This window comes from Polistes fuscatus, unplaced genomic scaffold (assembly GCF_010416935.1).
Source record: "Polistes fuscatus isolate 324 unplaced genomic scaffold, CU_Pfus_HIC Scaffold2, whole genome shotgun sequence".
NCBI lineage: Eukaryota > Metazoa > Arthropoda > Insecta > Hymenoptera > Vespidae > Polistes > Polistes fuscatus.
In genome coordinates, this window is record NW_025113096.1 from 11,114,893 (window position 1) to 11,139,664 (window position 24,772).

Consider the following 24,772-nt stretch of genomic DNA (forward strand, 5'->3'; position numbering starts at 1 on the left):
CCTTGGGTTAACCAAACCGATCCGCCAACATTTGCTTAAATGCACTCATGCCAGAGTAAGGCAAATCACTGTGTACGCAAGATAATGGCTTCTTACCCGAAAGGTTTACCAACGGACATTGGCCTACGTTCCAGCTTGCAACTCGACTTACCGTCAAATTGCTCCGATATCTAACCAACGAGTATTGCTCGAAAGAAGAAATACCAATTCTCTCTAGATTAGCATTCAATTTAGTTTGTAAGTGCTAATCAATTGCCACTTGCGCCCGGTACAAGAATTTATTGGAATTTATTTACAAGGATGCAGCTTGCACAGCAATGGATATGCATTTTTTCACAACACAAGCATTAACGATATCAACACTTTACGCTAGTAATAATCGTCAAAAACGATAATAATCGTCAGAACGACGGTGGAAAATTCTCAAAACGACATTCTTGCGTACGCCTCACTTTCTCTCTCTCTCTCTCTCTCTCTCTCTCTCTTATATCACTTATCGTTAATAGTACACGAATCACCTATCGTCTCTGAATGAATGACAATCTTTTGTACTCTTAAATAGAAGCGCTTTTCTTTATTTTCTTTCTTTTATTTTTCTGTAACCAATTATAAGCGTATCACGAGATCCGAAATATTTAAAATTTTTTTCCACGCGCAGTATACCGAACCGAAACATAAATAACAATAACGATAAATTGTGAGATGAAATATACAGCTTATTTTACAGGAATGGAGAGCAATAATACTGACAGGTCGCAAATAATCGTACCTACGTTACGCGATAATAGCGATGTAGATCATAACACAGGTTGCTAGTAGATGTATAATTTTGTACACGTACAATTTGCGACCTAAGAGTATTATAACATACCTATGATACAGCTATACTCTTTTATAGCTATTCATATGTACATTTTTATATATATATATATATGTATAAGTATACGTGTGTGTGTGTGTGTTTGACGTTGTATATACATGTGTTTCGCATATATGCGGATGCCGTCATACGACACATCCTTTGTGAATATACCTACGCATTATTTTGGCTTATATCGTTATTTTAAAATTATAAGGAATACATATTTACAACATAATAAATTTTTCCGTTCGTGATTAATACGATAAAGTCATTTTCCCGTCCCCTCGTGCTTTTTTTCTCACTTACAAATCGCTTTTTACATCGAGTCGAAGAAAGATCAAATTATGAATAAAATTCATCGATGGACGAAGGCATTCCTGTGTCGAGTGCGTTTCAAACAACTTGCTATTTATATCCGTCAAACGAAACGATAAAGATAGTATGGTTCTTTCAAAAGAGAAGACCACGTTTCCTTTCAGCGTTTCGTCGTTAGAAAAGATAAAGGCGTTTCAGCGGTGACCGAGGAGATCGATGATATGAAAAAGGTTGATACGTAGACAGAAACGTAAAGTAAAAAGTCGACGCGTGAGAGAAACAGAAAACGACTAGTCATTCGACGAGAATCAAGAAAGAAATCCTCCACGGTTGCCAGCATTCTTAGAATAGGTCATGGGTCGCGCAAGAAGACTTCATTCTCTCTTTCTCTTTCTCTTTCTCTCTCTCTCTCTTCCTGCTCTTTCGTTCTCCAAGCTCAGAGTCGCACATTTTACTGGTCCCAATGGGACCTTTGCCACCACAATTACCATTCGTCTTGAGGCATTCGTTCTTGCCTCGAATCGGACGTTCATCGTCTTCCAAATTTGACGAGCTTTCACGGAACACAAGCGATCGTTCGTCCAACTATGTTAACACGCACTTTTCAATCTTCTTCTTCCTCCGTTCGCACCTGCATCGGCCTCTCGTTCAAAATTGAACGAGGAGGATAAAACAAAGAAGCCGCGCACCGGCACAACGCACAACGCATAGGGAAACGTTCGGATGCGAAGAACTTGGCAAACATACGCGACGCAACGCGTGACAAAGTCTTCCGTGTTTCGGAGGAGGTTCCGACTACGAGGGAGAAAGATCCTGGGCCTCTCTGCTCAGACTGTCCGTCGGCGAGGGTGTGGCTCGTCTGGAGGGCGACGGGGAGGGCGAGGGCGCTGCAGAAGTCGCCGATTTCGGTGTGCTTGCCGTGTGATAAGGCGAGAATCGATGATGCGCCAGCGCCAAGGCCGACGGATAAAGAGGTCTTGGTGCAGCAGGACCACCGACCACCGAACCCTGCTGAGAGCTCGAAGCTGCCAGTTGCTGCTGTTGATGGTGATGAGCGGCCGCGAACAACGTCGGACCTATCGAAGACGCCCACCACAGGTGCCCGAGCTGTTGCTGCTGCTGTTGTTGCTGCTGCTGTTGCTGTTGGTGATGCTGCTGTTGTTGCTGTTGCTGCTGCTGCTGCTGTTGTTGGTGGTGGTGACTCGTTCCAGCGGTAGCAGCGGCCGAAGTAGCAGTTGTACCGGGATACACCAGAGACGGACTCACCAGTTGAGCGTAAGGACTGACAGCCACCGCCGCTGCAGCTCTGAGCAACATTTGCGAACGAGCGGCCCACAAGGCCTTTTCCTCCAAACTGAGATTGCTAACGGCCCCGGCCTGTAGTTGCTCCATCTCGAATGGCAATCGATGCGGAAACCTCAAGGATTGCTGCTCCGCCAACATCGACTCCATCGTTTCCCTGAAAGGGAAACTGCTCGATTATGCATATCATCTTCTAACGTGTTTTACATCGTTCTTAATAAGAAAAAGAAGAAGTATTTGCAAGCTCACCTCTCAAAGTCGGTCAAACGCGAAGAATCCCGGAAACCTTTGGCAAAGGGATTGCTGTCGATCTTCAATTTGGTAATCTGAAAAAGAAGAGAACAGGAAAAGTCGCGATTTTCCGTCAAAGTCGACGTTTGCTTTGGCAGATGGCAACGACGCGTGGAGGAAAACGGCCGGCTGTTTCTTAACGCTTCGTTTCGCCGATCGGAAAGTCAACGGTTCGTAAAATTAAAAGAAGGCGGCAAAACTATGTCCTCGATATAGCGGAAAGGGAGAGAATAGCGGGATCGTTGACGATTCCATCCTTCGAACATTTCCTTCTCCTTCGCGTCAAATGGATTCGATCGTTTGCTCGGCGTAACGCAACGTAATGACCTAGGGAAGCACGCTTTCTGCTCGGATAACAATCTTTTTGAAATCCGAGATTATAAATCATAAGACTGAACGAACGCGGAGAAGAAATGGGGAAAACATTTAGGTTGTACGATCGAATAACGCCTTCTTCGATTCGTACGAGTTCACATAAATGGACTCTTTATGTCAGAGTCGAGTATAGCTCTCGAGACTACGGAGAGCGAATCGAAAATTATAAAAATGACCGCTCTCGAATTGTAATAGAAATGCGCTCTATTCGATTCGTGGTTTAATGTTCGTCGGAGCCTCGACGACTACTCGACTACTCGACTACTTGATTACTCGACTAGTTTGGAACAAAGAGCTCCTCTATCCGTAGGAACCGCACTCCAATTCGGATACTCGTCATAGTAATATGAGAAAGTTTTTTCTAGGTGTTGGAACACAGATTGTCACGTTTGTAAAAGCCACTTTGGAGTCGAGCCGGAATTGGATGAAAAGAGACGAACACCCCTAACGGAAATTCATCCTAAGTCGTCTCGCCCTGGCAAGTTAGGAGTTTCGCGTTACCCAAAGGGCCACCCACGTCGTGGCTAGGACGCTATGACGTTCGTACGACCATGGCACGGATACACAGGTGGCCTCGGTCACTCCGTTTCTTTTCTTTGACCGAAGCTTTCCATTCTCATTTTTCTTTTCTGCTACCATCTCAAAAAGATCTATCTATCTTCGAAATCTATTCTCCGGTAACAAAACAAACTCGCTATACATTTTCCGTTTATTTAAGCAAGAATCGAAAATGTCTTCTGCCTCATTATCCCAAGGTGTCAACATCTTTTCAAAGCGATTTTTATTCAAAAAAAAAAAACATTTTTGCCTTTTTCTATCACGAACATTTTTCAACAGTGACCTACTTTTGAAGAATGTCAGAATGATCCCTAAAGAAATAGTATTAAATATATAGTAAAATATGTAGAAATAAAAAAGAAAGTATTCAAGAAAGTATTATCCATTTGACTTTTGTCGAGGCGTCGGAACACGTTACAGCTTGTTCTTCCGGAATTGCGTCTACGACTACACGGCCGTCCCCTTTTATGTTTTCTTCTTATTCGACACGTTCCTTCTGTCCTCCCTCGACCTTCCGGCAGAAAGAGAAAGATAGGGAGCTCTTGTTTCCGAAGGTCGCGGACGTACGAGTTTATTTGTTTGGTAAAAAGAGACTGACGGCTTGTTCGAATCGACAAAAGATAGAGTGAAAGAGAGAGAGAGAGAGAGACCCTCTCGTGGCAGCTCTTGCAAAGTAGGAGAAAAAGAAGAAGAAAGAGACAAGGGAGTGAAGTGGGTGGTCCAATTACCCTACGGTTTCGCGCTCACGAGGAGCACGTGCAACCGGTAATAAGACTCTTTCCTTCAAAGCTAAGACTAAGCCGAACTAAGCTCGAAGTGGCTCGGTTTTAGTTACGATCCCGCTGACATCATTAGCCAAACATCTGGCTCGGCACCACCGTCGACGTCGTCGCTTCCACCTCCATCTAGTATTATACCATGTCTCCTCTACTTCTTTCTTTTCTCCTCTCATATGCTTCTTCGCGCTCATTCATTTCTTACAAGCCTACCCCCCACCCCCTCCTTTCTCACTCTCTCTCTCTCTATCTATCTATTTCCTTCTCTCGTCGATTCTTTAACTTCCTTCAGACTTTACGATCCGAAAAGAAACAATTTTCGAGCAGATCGCGGCTTTGATATTTAGTTTTCTCGTTGTGCCGACTCGATCCTATGATAAAGAGAGTTCCTTGATCTCTTTGATATTTCGATATCTCGATAAAAAGATTAAACTTGAATCATCTTACCGATCGCAGACATCGGCACTGGTTGAAAAATATTCGAATCCGTGCAACCGTAGGGATGCTCCTTACGTAAGGTGTAATCCCGATGGCAAGGATTGGGCTCAAAGGACAGGTAGCCAATTAAGTCCAGCTGCAGAGCGTCGATGAAAATTGAGAGAGAATTTGCGAACACGATGGGCGGTGCTACCTTCGAATTTGCTCACGGCGACGAGGACTTCGAAAACGATGGTAAAGAAAATTTCGCGATCGTGAAGCAGCAGCACACTTTGCGTGCAAGAAACGAACAACCAGGAAGTATACTACCAAACTGCCACTCGTGTTCTTCCTTTCTGTCCGAAAGGGAAAGAGAGGATCGTTTATCGATCAGGGAAGAACACGTCTCACGCGAAGATCGAAAGTATAGTTACGACCTTTGTTCTTTACATTTATCTATCGAGAAAAGCTTCCTTCTATTTATCTCTCGTCGTTGGTCTGACGAAACAGCGAGGAAAATTCAAATTTGCCGCATCGAGTGCGCGCTGCTTCGCAAAATGAAGCCGTAGGTAATTGACAGAGACGCTTTCACACCCGGGCCTGCCTCTAATAATAGATTTAATAGAGACACGCTCATTGAGGAAGGGGTCGCGCTTCGCTTGCGAGTACCTCCACATGTTTAGTGCCGCTTATGCGCCTCCGCCACGCTCTCTCTCTCTTCCCCCCTCCTCTCTCTCTCTTTATCTTTGACTCAATCGCTTTTCTTTATTTGCTAGCCAAAACCTTGCTACCGACTAATTTAAATTTCGCGCCAGTTTTCAACTCGATCAAAGCACATCAATCCATCGTCGTTTGCTCGAAAGATAAACACCACGAATGCGAACATTTTTTCAAGAAAATCCTCAAGGTAGTCGCTGACGAGTTCATTCTTGTTTCTCGTTATTCTTCTTCCAGAGTATCGTCCTCTGGAACGGCGAGATAGAAAGGAGAGAGAAAGAGAGAGAAGGAGGGAGAGAAAAGGCATTGGAAGAATGGCGTCGGCTCGCGCGAACACGTGTGTGGCTTCGAGAGAGCTACCTCCTCCTCCTCCTCCTCCTCCTCCTCCTTCATCCTCATCTTCTTCTCATCTTCCTCTTCTTCCTCGTCTTCCGTCCTTTCTCCCATTTGAACGCGATTATTTATGTTTTCTTTCGTTCCTCTCGCGAAAGCCGACGCCCGCAGCCACTAAAATCACCATCGACTCCTCCTTCAATTCCGATCGCTTCTTCTCTAGATCCTTTTAACTCTTCCTCCCCCTCCACTTCCCTCTCTCTCTCTCTCTCTGTCTCTCTCCTCATCGCAAATTCGATGCGCTAACCGCCCTATGATGTTTCTCTCCTCTCCTCTCTTATTTCTTCTTCGTTTCTCGGTGGCAAGTGTCTAAATTACTTTCCAACGCATATGCCGATTGGTTTAGAATTTAGAATGGATTCTTGGGTTCCTGAACCGTCAAGGAAATGAATTCTTTGGCGCATTTGCATTCCCCTTTCTTCGGATTTACTTGATAGGTTCTCTCAATCGTTTCTTCCATCGAGCGATTAATCGAAACCGATCTTTCTTCGAGGAGGGTCAAGACGCACGGACGTAGGTACCTACATACTAATTACACGTTCGGCTTTTCCACTCTTCTCAACTCGATATAAGCTCGAACGGCATGATTCCGATGATAGAACGATTACGATACCTCGCTTCGAGCGAATATCCGCGTCTTCGAAGAAAAGTATCTAGCAAGGATGTTCTTTGTTTTTTTTCTTTTCCTCTCTTTTTCTTCGTATGACTTTTTTTCTCTTTTCATTTTTAAACTTTGAACGCGTGCCATCGAACACGTCAGATCTTTTGGAGGATCTTCCGGGTTGAGATGTTCGTAGGATAGCAACGCTCGCTCGCTCGCTCGTATGTGCCAAAGAAAAAGAGGAGGCTATCTCTCACGCGAAGAAAGAAATTCTACAAGCAAGAGCATATGTATAATCGCGATCGTTGACGAAGGACGAGGTAAACGATGGTAGGCACAGGGGGAGGGGAGGGGAGGGTCGACATTGCAACGACAGGGGCAAGGGCGATAAGAAGGTGAAAGAAGCCGGAGAAGATCAGAAGCGTGAAGGAGACGGAGGATGAAGAGAGAAGCATAGCAGTTAGCTTATGAATTATGATGTGGTGCGAGCGAGAAAGACGGATCGGCACGGTCGCGGAGGTCGTTATGCGCCCGAAAGAGAGAAAGAGAGAGAGAAAAGTAGGCTATAAGAGGAAGGAAAGAAAATGTAAAAAACGTGCATGCGACGATGTGTGACTCGCACGACGAGATGAGAGACGGAAAGAGGAAAAAAGAGTAGCTGTTGCGACTAAACGAGCTTACGAACCCACGACGACGACGACGACGACTAGGAAAAAGAGCCCTCGACGAGGAGGAGGAGGAGGAGGAGGGACGGAGAAACGTTGGGAGACCGACGAGGATACGAACCGCGACGAATGGATTTTTCGACAAGCTTCCAGAAGCGGATGGAAAGACGGAGACCTCTAATCGCGATGCCTAAATCCTCTCGGCTTTACTCCATATGGAGATGAAATCATAAGTCGTATCGTTGGTCTTCGATCTGGATTTCAATTTCAAAGGTTTCACCAAACAAAGAGATTTTTTTTCTATCATCTTTTAAAGAGACCATGAATTGAGCCAAGATGAATGACACGAGTCAAACACCGTCAAATTTATCTCTCGGAAAGTTTCTCTCTCGGTTAAATGGACAGGAAAGAAATTTCAACGCATCCGATGCACATTCCATCTCTCCTCTCCTTTTTTTTTTTTTTTATTCTCGTTTGCGGCTACCGCCGTTGCTCTCGTCTCCTTCTTCGCGTTTCACCTTAGTCCTTAACCTTTCTATTTTCATGCGAGCTCGCGCGTTCGTTGAAAAGTCTGGACAACGGCGAGCCTCGATCGATGTTAAAAGAAAGGAAGAAGAAGAAGAAGAGGAAGAAGAAAAAGAAACGGAGAAGGGAAGCCGCAAGAACGATAATGACGAGAGAACGCAGAAAGTGGAGGCTTACAAAGAAAGAAAGAGGATGAATGGTCGAGAGGAAGAGAGAAGTCAGCCCGAGGTAATTGCCAAGGCATCTCTTCGCACCTCATCATCATCATCAACAACCACGTCGTCGTCGTCGTCGATCGTCGTCGTCGTCGTCCTCCTCCTCGTCGTCGTCGACGTCGACGTCGGGCTACTGAGAGACCTTCTGGACCACCCGTTAGTTTTCATCCTGCCACGATCGCCAAATCGAGACGGGTCTAACCGAATTCTGATTCCCTTCCATTCTCGGTGCGAGGGGAAAGTAAAGAATAAAAAGCAGAAGCTAACGACGCACGCTCGACTGTCCGTTTGAGACGATCCTTATGTATGCGCGATAAGTAGGGAGGGAACGCGTTAATTTCTCTTACATTAGAGCAAAGGATGGATCTATCTATCATCGAACTCGCACGTTTAGATTATTACACATGACCCAGACGATTTTCAGTCTTCTTTAATGGACTTTTAAATCGTCGAGCTATTAAACTGTCTTTAAAAGTACATAAACGCGTGCTGCCGTCGTTCGTTCCTTCCTTCGTTCTCGAGATCGGATTCTTACTTTTCATGCACGCACACCTTATTCCTATTAATCTCGATCTCGTATATCTAAATATATTCTCGCGCGCATACGTCGAAGCAGCAAACTTGCTCGAGGAATGAAAAAGGAAAAGCATAGCGAGTAGTTGTGCGTCTCCGAGAGGAATCTACGCGATGATAGAAATACAGTCTCGATCTTTGGGAAAATTTCGTTAAAAGAAAAGACGGGTTTTGCTTTGGATTCCAGATGGGAAATAAAGGAGAGGAATCGGATACCAAATTGGGCCTCACACGGAGTCAGCGCCGCGACGCTCGCGGAATGCGAACGTCTCCGAGAGCGAGGGCACTTCGGACCACACACGTGACGCACGTCGGGTTCTAAACGACAATCGTGAAATACGATAACTGCTTGCCGCCGTATACTTGCGCTCTCTGAATCCTGAATTGCTACGTACGTAACTCCAGGCACATAGGAAAGTGCGCGAGAAAGAGAGAGAGAGAGAGAGAGACGAAGAAAGATCGTTACGGGTTCGCCTACAGTACCGATTTTTGCCTCGTTCTTTCGCCGATTTGCCGACGTTAAATCCTTGCAAATCTATTTTCATTCTCCTCGCTCCCATCTTATTTATCGTTCATTCCTAACGCGCCTAGAGAAAATAATAGAGAAATATATAGAAGCGCGAACCCGCGAGGCGACGAAAGGAGGTCAAGTTTATCGGAGTCTCTTAATTTCTCTCTGAAAAATCGAATGCTAGAGATAGAATGAGAGAAAGAGAGAGACTAGTCATAATGGTTTTTTAAACGAATAGGACGAGGGAGTCCCAATGGAGAGGAAAAAGAGCGACGGGTCCGTTTAGAGGAGAAAAAAAAAGAAGCAGGGCGAGTAGCAAGAAACAAAGCAAAACTTACGAGCTGATTCTGATAGGCGGTGACAGCAGTGAATATGGCCTCCGGGAATATGAAGGTCTTGTACGATTCCTTCTCGAGATCAACGATGGATTTGGCCGTGCCCGAATCCGGCCTCTTCACCAGGTGGATCCTCGGCTGGTACTTGTGCATCGAGTTCAGCACCAGCTGCAAATCGTCGGCAATTTAAATCAAGATTTACGTCTATGTGCGCGACGTTTCGCAAATAAGCACGAGGTGGCGGCTCTTAGAGGGGAGAAAAGCAGCGGCCGAGAGGTCGTTACCTCTTTGCTCTCGGGATATCCTATCGATTTCGCAAAAAGAAAGAGAACGAACCAGCCAGCACCAGCGGTTCTTAACGGCTCGGCCAGCCCGCGCTGAATTAGCCACTGTAAACGATATTTCGCGGAAACAAACGGTTCCTACCGTTCGTACTCTCTCTCTGCGTCTTTTCTCTTGCGAGAAATAAAGAAAGAATCATATTTTACCGATCCGAGACGTATTTTTACCTATATATATATATATTTATAGATAGAAGAGAACTTTTGTTAGTTCGAGCACGAGTCTATCGAAAGGTCTATCGATCGTCCTAGCTTTCTTTTTTCTCTCTTTGTCTTCTCGGAAATATGACAATTTGGATAGGATCGATAAGTTGTGACGCGTCTATTTCGAATCGTCGTCGAGGGCGACGGCGAAGTGATAGCGTTCATAATAAATGAGATTCTCGATGGAAGAAAAAGCGTATGAATTAGGAGCACTTCGCTTAGGCATTCTTGTACCATTCAAAAGAATCACTTTGCCCTCGTCCGCCGACGTGTAACACCCTGAATACAAAATGAGAGAACCGTGAAGAAACGCTCGGTCCGATCGGAGTTCCTATTTACGTCAGTCATCCGATGAATTAAGGGACCCAGAAGGAGAAAGAGACAGAGACCAAGAAAGAAAGAGAGAAAGAGAGAGAGAGAGAAAGAGACAGACAGACAGACAGACAGTAAAAACCTGGCTGACAATGAGACGAGAAGAAAAAGAAGAAGAAAACTCGATGGAGAAGAGAGGGTGGACGCGACGAGGGTGCTCGAAAAAGGAGATTCTTGCGAATCATGACAAACGAGACAACGGATTGTCAAATTATCCCTCAAAGAGTCGCGAGATCCGGTCGTTTAGTCGCTCGATTCCAAGTTATCCGAGAAAAAGGAAATAGACCGGTGTTACTTCGCCGAGGAAAGAAGGTCGCGTTAGCGCGAAACTTAACGAAAGCGTACGGTCCATAAAGTATGCAACAGGTAGGCAGATCCCGGCATATTCGAGTGGCATTTTAACTTCCACGGCGGAATACTTTAGCACCGAGCCGACACGTGGGCCTATAATCTTGCTCGTTCGCACTGGGTCACGGTTTCTTTCTTCGTTGGGTCGTCGCACAATTCATCCGATTCGATGCTTTTTCTTAACCTTTTTCGGTCTCGTTAAACGATTAGAAAAAGACTTACGTGGCCTTGCCTGTCCATGTCGTTGTTTGTGAGCTTGACTTTTTCGAAAGAGACGACCTGCTTGCGAAGTTGTTCGCCGGTAAACGGTGAATCGGGGTGGACGTAAAGCCGAGCAGGCGCCGGTGGATCGGCCTTTCCAGCTACCAACCATGAGCTTCTGTGATAAGCGTACCGGTACCTCTTGTTATCCACCGGCACGATATCCATTAGCACCGCGTACCGGCTGTCCGCCTTCAGCCCATTGAAGGAGACGCGGCAGGTCGGGAACATCCGCCTACGAATTTATTAACAATACCTTATGTAACTGTTTAAGTCAATTTTGAAGTATAAGAAAATAGCAAGGGAAGAAATAGAGCATTTTGATAGCAGTATTTTTGCTCTAGAGAGCTGGTCGAGCAGCGCTCGCTACCGGTCTCTTTGTTTTTTCTAGCCCCTCCATCCCGAGCTACCCCGCAGCGCTCGATCATTTATTCATAATACACCTGATCGAGGTCAGCGTTGGAGCCAATTTTAAACCACGATAAACATCCGCGCGATAACGTATACTCGCTCCTCGTTGAAAGTACAAGGAAAGAAAGGGAGCAAAGAAGGAGAGAGAGAGAGAAAGAGAGAGAGAGAGAGCATCCAGAGATCCGAAAAACTATCCTAGATAATCTCGTGACGAGCAAAGCCGCGGCATTCGACCGCGAGAAAAAGCCCGATCGTTGAGAAGAAACAAAAGGAAAATAAAAAGAAATATTAGCAGAAGCAAAGTGAAATAAAATGGTTGCGACCGTAGCCACCGAGAAGGAACTCGTTTTGAAACGATGAATCGACGATGTAACGATCTATTTTTTGTGCTTTCTTAGTGCGCTTTTTATTCGGTCCTCTCTCTCTCTCTCTCTCTCTGTGTGTGCGCGAGCGCGGAGTATCCCACGTTCACACATGAAACACGCCCTTAACACTGCTCACGGTCACTCCCGTGGACCGGCGCGAGGGGTACCTCCTCCTCGTTGGGCCTCATCGAGGCTACGGGTCCCATGGCGCGAATGTTTTGCCTCAGAGAGCAAACATTAATACCGTGTCGGGAACCCTGCTGGTTCGACCACTAAAACGCGGGGACACCCGCCGATCTTATCTACGTCCTCTCCTCGGTCCTTGTCGACTCGGGTATGCATTCATCCCGGTGCAGCGCCACGAGCGTGAGTAATGCTTTTATTTATCAAGCCGTCCTTTGTTAATGAATTGAACTTTGGACCACGAAGGTAGATGTTCTCTCTCTCTCTCTCTCTCTTTCTCTCTCGCTTCCTCTCTCCTTCTCACTCCCCCTTCCTTCATCCTTTTTACCACTCCCGGCAATTTTTCTCGTGACCCAAAGGCGTATACGAGAGATGCTACGAGGATTATCCCTAGGAAGTCGATGATCCAAAGTGACAGACTAACGGGAATCTATCGAGCTCACGATCGGAAACTCACCCTCTTATTTCCAATGCGAAGTGTACGGCAGACCAGTTTCAATGGCTACTCTCTGGGTAGTCGCGTCTCGAGAGTCAACTGGGAGCGGATGATGGATGAAAGCGAGAATACGACTAGCTATTTCTTGCCGTCTTTTATCGACATCGATGAGTTCATAATGCGAGGATCATTTCACGACGTTTATTAAAAATGATTTTGTATTTTATCCAAGTAAATTTCTAGGTCGATAAAAGAAACGCGAACGTTGAGGGTCGTCGCAGCGTGCAAAGGAAGGATTTTATCAAACTGGAGGAGGAGAGAGAGAGAGAGAGGCTCGGGAGTGGTAAAAAAGTCGAGACGGCGCAGACGCGTTCTTCTTTGCCGAGAAGAGGTGGAGTATAAGAAGTAGCGAAGGGTGAGGAAGCTCTGCCCTTAAAATATCATCAAAAGCAAAGGGAGAAAGGAGAGGAACGAGCCCAGAGGTACTTTCGAGTAGCTGGAAAGGGGTGGCTGTGCTGATGCTTCTGTTAGTAGCGATGGTGGTTGGTGGTAGTAGTTGGCGGTAGTGGTGGATGGTGTTGCTGCTACCGTTCTTCTAGAGGAAGGAACGAGAGTAAGGAGAAGTAAGTTGACGGTTGAAGGGGGCGACGACCAGCAACGCGACGCAGATCTAATTACTGACGCACGAGTAAGCGCGCAACCGGCTGGAGGAATCCCTTACGAAAGAAAAGAAGGGGCTGGGGAAGGAGGAAGAAGGAAGGGCTTTAGGGACCGTATTGCCATCGTAGCGGGCAATTAGGCGCGCGCCGATCCTCTGCCGTCGTCCAACTTCCCCAGCTTTCCTTTTCCTTTACTTCTCTTCTCCTTTCCGTACATCCTTACGACTTTTGTATTTTACAAGATTCTCTCTCTCTCTTTCTTTCTTTTACATCTTGGCGCAATGCTCGATAAGGATTCTCAAACAATCTCTGATACATTCGAAATAGGTAAAGCTTTTCTCAGGGGTTGACTAAATATTTAGTTAGTAGCCAGATGGTTCGCGTTCGTTCACATTCGTTCACGTTCATTCTCGTGGGTGTCGTATCGTGACCCATATTACATCCTGATTGAATTCGTTCGAAAGCATCCGAACAACCCTCTAACGTGTCCGAGACGATAGAAAAGAAGGGTCAGAAATTCGAAAGCCAAGAGGGGCCACGCGTAACGAGAAAGAGTTAATGGTCCGACATCATCATCGACAAATGGAAACGTTGATCCATTAGCAAAAGCGTCGTCCCTCGGGACGGTGCGTCTCCTGGCTAGCCGTCGTGCGGCTTTGCTCCAACCGTTCCTGACCTAACTCGATATAAGCGAGCAAGCGAACGAGCGAGTGAACAAACGCCTTTAGCTACTAGAGTTAGATCGTAAAAGCGTAAGCGGTTGCTCGACTCGTGACAAATAATTTACGATGACGTCTTGCCTTGCCAAGTGTCGTCCGGGCTTTCGTCGTTGCAAACGACGATCAAAATCGCCGGGACGATGATAGAAATTGAACTTCTCGAGGACATCGTTTGTTTCAAACGTAACCAACCATAAGCACCTACGCGACTCGATCTTCTTAAGAAATTAATATTTAAAGATAAGGTACTTCGTGATGGAAAAGATTCCCTTGCCTTCCGGTTTTAGTGATGATCATCTCGGTGCCTAGTTCGTTGAATTTATCCCAAAGATCTTTGGTTTCCAGATGACAAACAACGTGCTTCAGCTCCTCGCAATTCCAACGTTCCTGAAGCAACGGATTAACGGGCGAGGCACCCTTGCCGCTGGTACTTCCGGCGTCATCCGTTTCCGGCTCGTCTTCGGCGTTGATCGATTCCTGAACCGACGGTGGTCCACGGACAATACCAGAACCGCTCGGTTCCCTTTCTGCAATCAAAATTTGTCCTAGGTATATTTTCTTATGTCGCAATACATTAAATAAAACCATTAACCCTCTGCGATTCTATTCTTATAAGCTTTGAAATATTGGTAAATACCTTCAGGTATACCTAGGTAATACCTATTTTGAATTTGAGAACTGGACCTTTAAATAGTTCAGTCAAAAATACTTAAATAATCGGCAAAGAAAGACGATAGCTTCCGGCGCATGTCGACGGTTACAGATTGATCGAAAGCAGCAAGTGTCGTTTGAAGAGATATAGAAAGGATTTCCTTTGGAGCAAACATTTGTCACGGTGGCATCGTTCGCGCTCGCTCGTTTTTACCCCGTTCGTTGCACGCGCTCAACACCAAAGCCAAAAATAACGATCTTCTTTAAAAGTCGAACGAGTGAATGAACTACTTTGCCTTTTCAATTAATATTTTAATTTCCCGTTACCAAGATAAAATCTCTCTCCACGTTTTCTCTACCTTTTTTTTTCCCTCCAAATTTCCTTTTGCAACTAATTAATTATAGAAGTACTTAAATCTCGTTTCCAGATAACTTATTTATTTCTAATTTCATTTCGTATCTATTCATCGTCTTTTTAAGACGATTCATTTACGTTCCACGACAATCCTCTCTCTCTCTCTCTCTTTCTTTCTCTCTTTGTTTATTTATACAAGTTATTGCGCGCCATTTTTCTCATAGACTCCGTAACTATGGCGCTCGGTCTCGAGTGACCCTGTAAAAAATCAAAGCGAATATTGCGCTAAGGTTTGGTCGGCGCACCGTGACACGTAATAAATCAAGTATCGCTTACACTGGCTTAGCGCGTTTCCAACGATCGCGATTAACTACCGAGTTTATCGTCTTTCGAGACGGCCGTCGCTCTCGATAGAGTCATTCGATATGAATTGCGATCGCTCGGGGCGACGTTTTCCTCCTCGACTTTGGTTGGTTCTACGAGCCAAACCAACTAACTGACCGAAGTCATTTCCTAATCGTCTATTTCTTCAACAAATTATCCTAAGGATAGATTCACGGAGAATCTATCGTGACTCACGCTACGTCGATCGATCGCACAGACCAATCGTTGCGAAAAGAGTTTTGCGAATTAATCGTCGATAATCCGTCCCTTCACCACTCTACACCAATTAATTATTGAGTTACGTCCTCTCGGAGAACGAGCTATACAGAAAAGAAATGAAATCGCGTGCGGATAATCTCGCGAGTGCGTCCGCAAGAATCGCATTCTACAAACGCGACTACGAAATACTTTTCTAGATTAAAAGGTAACTCGGCAATTGAAATCACTGTTATCGGTCTAAGCGGTAATTTCTACTTTAATTATCTGCCAGCAGAAATTCTTGCGCAAACAACGCCAAGATGCTCTCTATTTCTCATCTGTTATCCGACATTTCGTCTACAAATCGCAACAAAAGTGTCATCGTCGAATTTCATTACAATTTCTAACATAATAGATACACACACACACACGCGCGCGTAAAAGGAATCTTTTTACTGTTTTTCTAAAGAGAACAAGTTTAATTATCCACTTAGAGAGAGGACTTGTTTCAGTTTAACGTTATTATCTTCAAATTTGCCAAATGTTGTAGTAACTAATCAAATGATAATTTCTATCTTACAATTAGTTAGATAAACCAAGAAGTTTTGCACCGTTCAGACGAGTTCTAATAAGAAACTAGAAAAGGCCACGCACGGTCTGTCATACGCATGTGAGATAAACAAGAAACGAAAGCGAGTTAGACGAGAGAGAATAGTATCGTTTCTTTTTGCATTTCCGTTTCTTCAGAACAAAGTAAATCTTTAAGAACGCGAGCCAACGGCCGTCTCGCTATATCTTTGACTATTTTTAATTTAGCCGAACGATTAGAAACGGAAACGTGCACTTTTCTACAACTTTCACGCCTAGAAACAGAAAACGTCCGAAAAAAATCTTAATTCTTTAGAATTACTAAAGATCGCTGGCCTTCTCGGCGAATTACACGTTTGAAAGGTTCGCGATAAGTAAACTGTAATTTCGCTGGTTCATAAAAAAAAAAATAAAAAATAAAAGAGGAAGGAAAAAAGAAAAGGTAAAAAATGTTCGTGCACGAGAATCCTAAAACGACTTACGTAATCGTGCGAGTCCGATTGGAATCATCGAGTTTCTCCAGGATCGCGGACTACATCTATACTCGTAATTCTACCGTAGGTAAAAGACGCCATCTTGAACGATTCGCGGCCATTCCTAATCCGACGCGGGACTCGGAGGATCTTCGACTTCCGAGGAAGAACCTCCTTTCGAATTGTAGACGATCGCTATTTCGCTCGGATTCCACCGGTCGGCTGCAACGGATGGTCAATTAATTTCTCGCGAGAGACATCAATGTACGAAATTGATAGTCGGCACCTGACATGGCCGACAACTCGGTACTTCCTAACTGCTCGTTACAAAATTTACTATGCTTTTCTTTGACCAAAGGAACAACATTTAAGCGACTATCAATTTCATCCATTTCTCCCCATTTAAGTAGAAACCTAAAGTAGACATCTAAGGTGCCTATCTGTGACGCCTGCCCACCCAATTTTCGTCATTCGATGTGAACTTAATCATCAATAAAGCCCAATTTATTACAGACGATTTAACGTCATCATATTATTTTATTCTTTTTTCCCTTCCATTTCTTAGTTGGTCCTTCAATTTATCCCCGCGTATTTCACTCGAGTCACGCACCCGCTTTTTTCGGCCTCGGCGAAGATACGCGACGGAAATATCGCATTTTGATTATTTTACGAGGACGCATTAGCTTCGTTTTTCGCGAAGTACGCGTCACGAATACGTTCACTTCTAAAACTTATATTGAAATATTTTTAACGTCAAAAAAATATCGGTATATATTATATTTCGAATTATCTAATAAATAATAAACATATTCGTATCTGCACCCAGTCCGATAATTAAATGATAAATATCAGGGAAAAACTTATATTATATTTTATTAATACCTCCTAATAATAGTTAGGTTCTTTTAGAAAATAACTTCTTGAGAGATGTCGACGAGATTGAATCTTCTTTTTTTTTTGTTCCCGATGAATGAGGGCCGACGAGAGAGCGATGATGGTATGCCAGATAATAAGTAGGTAACTATATCGTGATGCTGTCGGCCATCTTACCGTTACATAAAACAATTAAACAGACTCTAGTTGAAGAAATTTCCTGATCCGATGACGAAGGAAAAAACTATAAAAAAATCAAATAAAACGAGATACCAGTACTCGGACAGAGACGTCCGATGATTGGCCAGGAGCAGACGAAACGCGTCGACTGAAAAACGATCACTAAAAATACTTGGTAACGTTACCGTTGGCATAGTCAAAACGATAAAACGACTGTTTTCGTGGCAGAGGCAAGGAAGAGGATACGACGACGACGACGCCGACGACGAAGAAGAAGACGACAACGACGACGACGACGACGACGACGAGATGATCGCGGCCACGTGAGGGAGGATAGCGAGAGAAACATAGGAGCGCAAAAACGCAACTAAATCACGAGCTCGACCGCCACGATCCTCGACGTTCTAGAGCTATCCTAATTGGTACGTAAGGAAACGCACTGCGTGTGTGGTCCGTCAAGCGCGTATTTTTATTCGACACAGTCAACGGCAGTGTTAAACGACTGACGAAACGGATGACGAGCCCGTCTCTAGATCGCTCTGTTCTTTCTCTCTCTCTCTCTCACACTCTCTCTTTTCCTCTATCCATCTCCGGCTCGAAGAAGTTTACGAGCAACGCCAGAAGCGCAGAAGCGTTTCGTTGCCCACTCTCTCGTACTCGCTCTTTCTCCGGGTGAATTACGATCGCGATTCCGAGCACGACGGATCAAAGAGAGTCTCCTTTTCAAAACAGAACGAATCGCAAGCCCAAAGGAAAACCTTCCAGATAATCGATCTATTTCGATTGTGTCGATGCAATTGTCTACATGCAATAAACCTTTTGCGAAACCCAACTCGATTTTTCTTTTTTTTTATCTATCCACCTACTTACCAAGTTACCTATCTATCAACCAACCAACCAACCTACCTACCTACCTACCTACCTACCTACATACCTGTCTATTTTTTTTTTCTTTAACAAAGGAAATCCGCGATCAAGTGAGACCATAAAATCTTTTTTAAACGCGACCGATTAAGGAGGATTAGTAGAGGTAGAGATCGAGATGAGAGTGTCTTCGTCCTGCTCGAGAATTCTGACCATCTTTATTTTCCTTTACTTATTCTTTTTCTTTCTTTATCGAGGTGTAATAGCGAACGACTTTCTTCCTGTACATATCAATGATGATGAGCCGTTAACGGTAACGAACGGCTTGCGAACAACCTACGAGCTCCGCTGAAAGAACGTTGCTCCTCTCTCTCTCTCTCTCTCTCTCTCTCTCTCTCTCTCTCTTTCTCTATAGCATCTAGATATCTATAACAAGTATTCAAGATTAATGATTTTGTCGACGCAATAGCTAAGCATGTTAAATAATTTTACGTCGCGCTGCTCGATTCTCCGAGTCTGATGTTGCACGTAGGTATGCGTCGCATTAGAAATATTCTAACGTCACGTCATTTATTTTACACGAAACTTACACTTCCTTTATCAAAGATTGATTAAACACGGAAGTAATGGAAAAGGAAACAAGAAATTGAGGAAAATTTGTAAAACTATTGGATTTGGGAATAAGTACTCAATTAAAAATAAATTTATAAATTTTTAATAAAATAGGAGCTTGCGACGAACAAAATCCGAATAAAAACAATAATTTCTCGATCATGGGATGTTACACTAACCAAACGGATAATGCTTTTTAACGAATCGAACGCGAATGGAATTCTTCTGAACTTTGTACGTATTTAATAGGAAATAAATAAGGCATTGAAACGTTAGCGAAGGTGATCGATGCAAAAATTACAAAGTCGTTTATCGGCTTGGTGAAAAAAGCAAATAAAGTAATAAACATGTTAACAGATGAAGATAAAAAAACGCGTTGATCTATCAATCTGTCGGCAGGTAATTAAAACGACCATCGCGTTCCTATATAAAACATAAATCGATGATTCCAAACTCTAGATCAGGTTACTTTTTTCATTGCTACGCGATAGATATTCTTCCATCTATTTCTCTTGAATCTTGTTGGACAGAACAAAAAATTAATCATTCGATTATTCTCTCTTTAACGAATAAACAAACAATTTATCCTCTATCATTAATCGCCACTTTCCTATGCATCGATAATCGATCTCAACCGATCTGACGGGTAAGTCAAGACGGATGAAAAATAATCTAAACAAAGTACAATCTCGAATGTAACGGATCGTATCCTTAGGTGGAAAATCGAAGATTCGCCTTTCCGTCTATAACTAGCTAGCTAGCTAGCCAGCTAGCTAGCTAGAGCTCGCGTGTCAGTATGTGCACACGGACGAAATTGAAACGTCCAACGTTTCGTCTTATTTTGCTTCATTTTCCTTGATTGATTATGGAGATCGAGATCAGCCGCAATTTCCCTTTCGAACAAAAGTAGGATAAGTTAGCTATTACAAAGAAATAAAAATACGAATAAATAACGTATTCGTTGAGAATTTGCTTATTTACCGTTGATAGAAGTAAAACTCGGTCATTGTTGGCGGAGTAAATTGCAGAGGCATTGCTCTTTACTATTTCAGAAAGCTATTATAAATCTTGTACCGCCCCTATGACGCATGCGAGTCGATTACCCAGGCACGCCTTGTCGATCATTCGATCGATTCGTAAAAACTGTCGGTGGTATTCGAGCTTGACGTATATGAAAATCGATCAGAAAAGGAGGATCGCAGTGTACTGGACCAATTGAGTTCCGTACGCACGGAAATTTTCGTCAAAGTAGGACGAATGACGATACAAAATGAAGAATACGTCGAGGTTCTAAACACGTTGTTTCTCTCCTTTCGCTTTATTTGAACAAACACGCGCATAGGTGAGATATCGTCAGTTGATTTTACAGAAAACCCGATAAAGAGATCGCGATATCCGTCGCGAGACTTCCCGATACGGAGTATGGAATTAATCGATAATTTTCGCGACCTGCTGGCCTCTCTCGAGGCTACATCTTTTTATTTCTCGCTGTTGCTCTTTTTCTGAGAGATAAAGTAAGTCCGAGGATGACGATGAACTGAGACGGATAATGATCGCACAGCCGATACTTGGAATATGCAAAAACGATCTAATGGAGCAGCCTAACTACGAACGTAGCGAATCGCTATGCATATCCAACGTTCACGCTTGAAAATCTCGATGCAGCAGCACCGGTGGTCTCTTCCTTCCTTCTTTTCCTCTCGTTTCTTATTTCTAAGATAAATACTGTTATGCACGACGAGATACTCGCGTCGTTACACGCTTCATCAATTATCCTATGAGAAATTTATAAAACAACCTAAAGCGTTTCGACGATTCCTATTCTTTGTCGCGGAGATTGAGCGCTTCGTAGTCAAAGAATCTCAAAATCATTTACACTGGAAATTATCGCTTCGCGCACTTGCACCGCGTATGTGTGCTTTGCTATCTATCTATTCGAAATAGGTACTTAGGATAATTGATGCTTTGCCGCCTTGCCTTACAACGTCGAATACAAACGAACGGTTTCAACGATACCTACGAGTTTGCAACGCGCACTGCAAATGCATACGTAATGAACAAATTATTTCTTCAAAATGCAAAACTTTAGGTAATGGAAAGACGATAGCAATGATGTTTCTCTTCTTATTTCATTTGACTAATAACCCGACGATGAATCCTTACTTCTTCTTGGGACAAATTTGAAAGAACAGTCAAGAAAGTAAGATTCTTCTTCCGTCTAACAAAGACAACGGAAGGCAAGATCGTTTTTATACGCGAGAAACACGTTTTGTCTCTACGTAAATATTCGATAGTAAAAATAAATTCTCCCAAGTTTCTGGACGTACCGTGGCATCGCAAGACCCATTCGAGGCGTGAAAACAAACTAGCTGGGACAAAGATCGATCCTCAAAGAATTCTTCCCTCTTTCGCGATTTTACGATAGGCGCGACGTTGGTATATACCTAAGTACGTATATGCATGATACAGAGCTTTACGATTTATTTCAGTATGTTCGGACAAACGGCCGTGTTGGAATAATATCGAGCATAAAATTCGAGAAAACTCGCCAATGACAAAGAAACCGAACGTCGATGGTCTTTCATAATTTTATTCGATCCTCCTTAATTTCTTCTTTTTATTTCTTTTATTTTTCTTTTTTTTCTCTACAGGATACCATTCGAAAGGAAGAAACAGCCACAAAGCGTGGCTACTCCGAGCATCGTCTACTACAGATTCGCAAATTTATTCGATCGCCCGTTTCTTCTGCTTCTCGTTCCACAAGTAGAAAAATTTTACGTCACGAAGGAGAATATTATGGAACGGCTTTCCCGATAAACTCGACTATTCTATTCTATTCTATTCCGCGAATGCTATCCTCGAAGAATTTCTATAGTATTGTGCAGGTGTTGCGCTGTCGCTTGATACGATTCGAAAGTGAAAAAGAACAAGAAAAAGAGAAAGAAGAAAACTCGACCCTGCGAAAAGTTATCCCCTTCGATCGTCGCAGTAGTCTATGCTTATGCGGCTACTATTAGATCCGCTTAAACATACGAATATATGCATATACATCGACACAAAACTACGTGAAAGAGAGAAAGAGATAAGCACACGCACTCGATTTCTCGCTTCTCGACTCGTCCTCGCATCGCCGTTTAACCTAAATTTATTTGGGAACGACACTAACGTTTCTGTGGGTGAATTGCAGCGTGTCCAACCGTAAATTTCGTCGCAGTAGGATCTTCGTGGGCGATTATTCGCCGCGGGCGTCCAAGATACGCGATGATGAAACCAAACACCATTGGGACCTCTCTCTCTCTCTCTCTCTCTTTTTCCCCTTTCCCCCTACCCCCCGCTACATCTAGTGCTCTCGCTCTCGCTTTTCTCCGGAGGACGTCTGGCTGGACCCATAGAGAAAGAGAGAGAGAGAGAGAGAGAGAGAGAGAACGCGACGGTCATTTCCAGAATTCCGATGAGACACCTCACCTGGGCAGATCGTATACGAGCGTGGCTTTCGCTCGTTCTCGCCTTTTCTCGTTCGCGCCCTCTCTCCATTTCTCTCCCTCTTTCTCTCTCTCTCTCTCTTTTCTTTCCAATGAGATATTTCATCGAAGCACCCGTACCGCGTTAACTTATTCACCCAGCGGCCGTTTCGCGACGATTTACGTTCCGTGAGAAAATTCGGCCGATCGTAGAGGACAAACAATCGCCCTCCTACTATTTTTTTTTCCCCGAATCATAAATGACCATTTCGAACGATCTTGTTTTTTTTTGTCGCGTCCAAAGAACCCTCGAACGTTATCGAAAACATCGCTTGTCTTTTAAGACGTCTTCCTTACTCGACCAAAGCGACGTTTCATTATCCCATCTATCAGCAAAATATCTGCAAAAAATCGACAATAGCTCGTCACGCGTCGTTTATCTCAACGATGAAGGATTCGAGTGATTATTTTAAAAGACGTTTACTGCATGTTGCCAAGTCGATCAAATCGAAGATATTCTTAGGAACTATATATTTGAATAAATTTTTATCCTCTTAGTTGGCATATGAATCGGGTGCATATTCGTTGCTAACAATTTCATTCGCGACTGGCAAACGAGTTATTTTATTGTCACGATATTAATTGCAATTATTCTTTATCGGAAAGAAAAACAATTAATTATCATTCCGTCATTATTTACTTCGTTGTTTCGTCTATAAAGTTATCGCGTTGGTTTGAGAAAAAACACAATTTAGACGACGCGATATTTAATCTTTCGATAAGAACAACCGACGTACAGATTTTCTAGTAAAATTTGGTAAAGCGTAATCGATGGATTTTAAAAGAAAAAAAAAAACGTTGCAACGTATTTCTAATCTCAAGTACTACGTCTCGATGAACGGACTACTATTATCGCGGATAAAGAGATTTATTGTTAAGAGAGTTGTTATTACTTATATATATAAGCCACGCACGCATACACACACGCGTGATTGCTTGTGTTACATTTGACGAGCATCGTAAAGTCGTTTAACAAGAATCTTTAGGATGCTGAAGTAGCACGGTACCAACTCAAACTCACCGTGTTGATGAAGCTTGCCGCCGCCGACGGCCTGCTGTTGCGAATGTCGATGATGATGATGATGATGATGATGATGATGATGATGTTGCTGCTGCTGAGTTTGTTGCTGAGAATGCGATTGGGATTGAGATTGAGATTGTTGTTGTTGTTGTTGTTGTTGTTGCTGCTGTTGTTGTTGTTGTTGTTGCTGCTGTTGCTGCTGTTGTTGTTGTTGTTGCTGCTGCCTCGAATCTCTGGCCATGATGGCCGCGATGCTGAAGTCGGTAGCGCATTGTCGATTGGAGTTGCAGTTATTATTGATATTGTTTAGGAGACTGGCATTGGGCGAGGTACTGGAGCTGTCATCGGTGTCATCCCTTGTACATCCGGAAATGCCGGAAATTCCGGTTGGTACCGCGGAGGCGGCGGCGCTCTCGCCCTGCATTTTCCTGCCGAGAAAGACGCGATGATCCCTCGACTCCTCGTCGTCCTCCTCGCTACCGCCGCCACCTCCTCCTCCTCTTCCTCCTCCTCCTTCAGCTCCACCTCCTCCTCCGCTCCGACCGCCGTCTCCACCCACGAATGAAGTCAGTGTCAGTCCGTTTCTCTTCCTGCCGTCGAAGCTTCGCGACTCCAGCAACATCACCTCGACGAGTACCTACTTGTCCTCGCGTTTGCCTCCTTCTTGACTTTACGAAAGATCTCACTTTTCTCTTTGATTCTTTCTCGAATCCTCATAGAACTCCCCCCCGCCCGATGTCGTTGACATCGTCTTCGAACAATGAAAACGATTTCTTCGCAATCTCTCGAATGCTTTCGAACATGCCGCGTCTCCGAAAGCAATGTCAATCGACAGACGCATCCAAATTCGAAGAAAGCAAAACAATTCTCTCGCGATCTTGCATAAAACGATCTTTGACACTCTAGGGACGGGCAACGCTTCTCAATCGTAGTAGACGCGTATAGTGTCGTTACCGATCGTAGACCACCTCACCTCTCTCTCTCTTTCTCTCTCTCTCTCTCTCTTCCCTCCGTTATGAAGAAATCTCGCGAGAGAGCAGTCAACACGTTGCTATTTGACGTTTCTTCGAAACACGTACACTGTTTAAGGGAAATAGGTATATGGAACTCGAACAAATCCATATGCGGCAAATTTGAGGTGAACGTTATGGAAATGACGTGAAGAAGAACAAGAAAATAAGAATTACAATAATTAGAATAAGAATAACAATAAGGGAGGAAGAAGTTTACGGTGGCAGAAGGAACGGAAAGCGAGAAACGCTAGAGCGACCGGTTACTCGACAAACTGACCCTCGCCACCGTCGCTCGCTTCTTGCTTTCGA

The 24,772-nt window shown here is 43.9% G+C and overlaps 1 protein-coding gene across 2 annotated transcripts; it reads right to left on the reverse strand.

Moving 5' to 3' along the window:
- Positions 1-264: 264 nt before the first annotated feature.
- On the reverse strand, positions 265-24,706 carry LOC122516403 (T-box protein H15-like). 2 transcript variants are annotated; one of them, XM_043634182.1, is made up of 6 exons: positions 23,451-24,706; positions 14,005-14,257; positions 10,919-11,192; positions 9,435-9,599; positions 2,729-2,805; positions 265-2,636 (listed from the first exon to the last, which is right to left on the reverse strand). In XM_043634182.1, the coding sequence occupies exons 1-6, from the start codon at positions 24,070-24,072 to the stop codon at positions 1,973-1,975; spliced, it is 2,055 nt and encodes a 684-aa protein (XP_043490117.1). In that variant the 5' UTR covers positions 24,073-24,706; the 3' UTR covers positions 265-1,972. The 2 variants fall into 2 exon arrangements, with proteins under 2 accessions (XP_043490117.1, XP_043490115.1); XM_043634180.1 differs by having other exon boundaries at positions 265-2,648.
- Between the last annotated feature and the right edge of the window lie 66 nt (positions 24,707-24,772).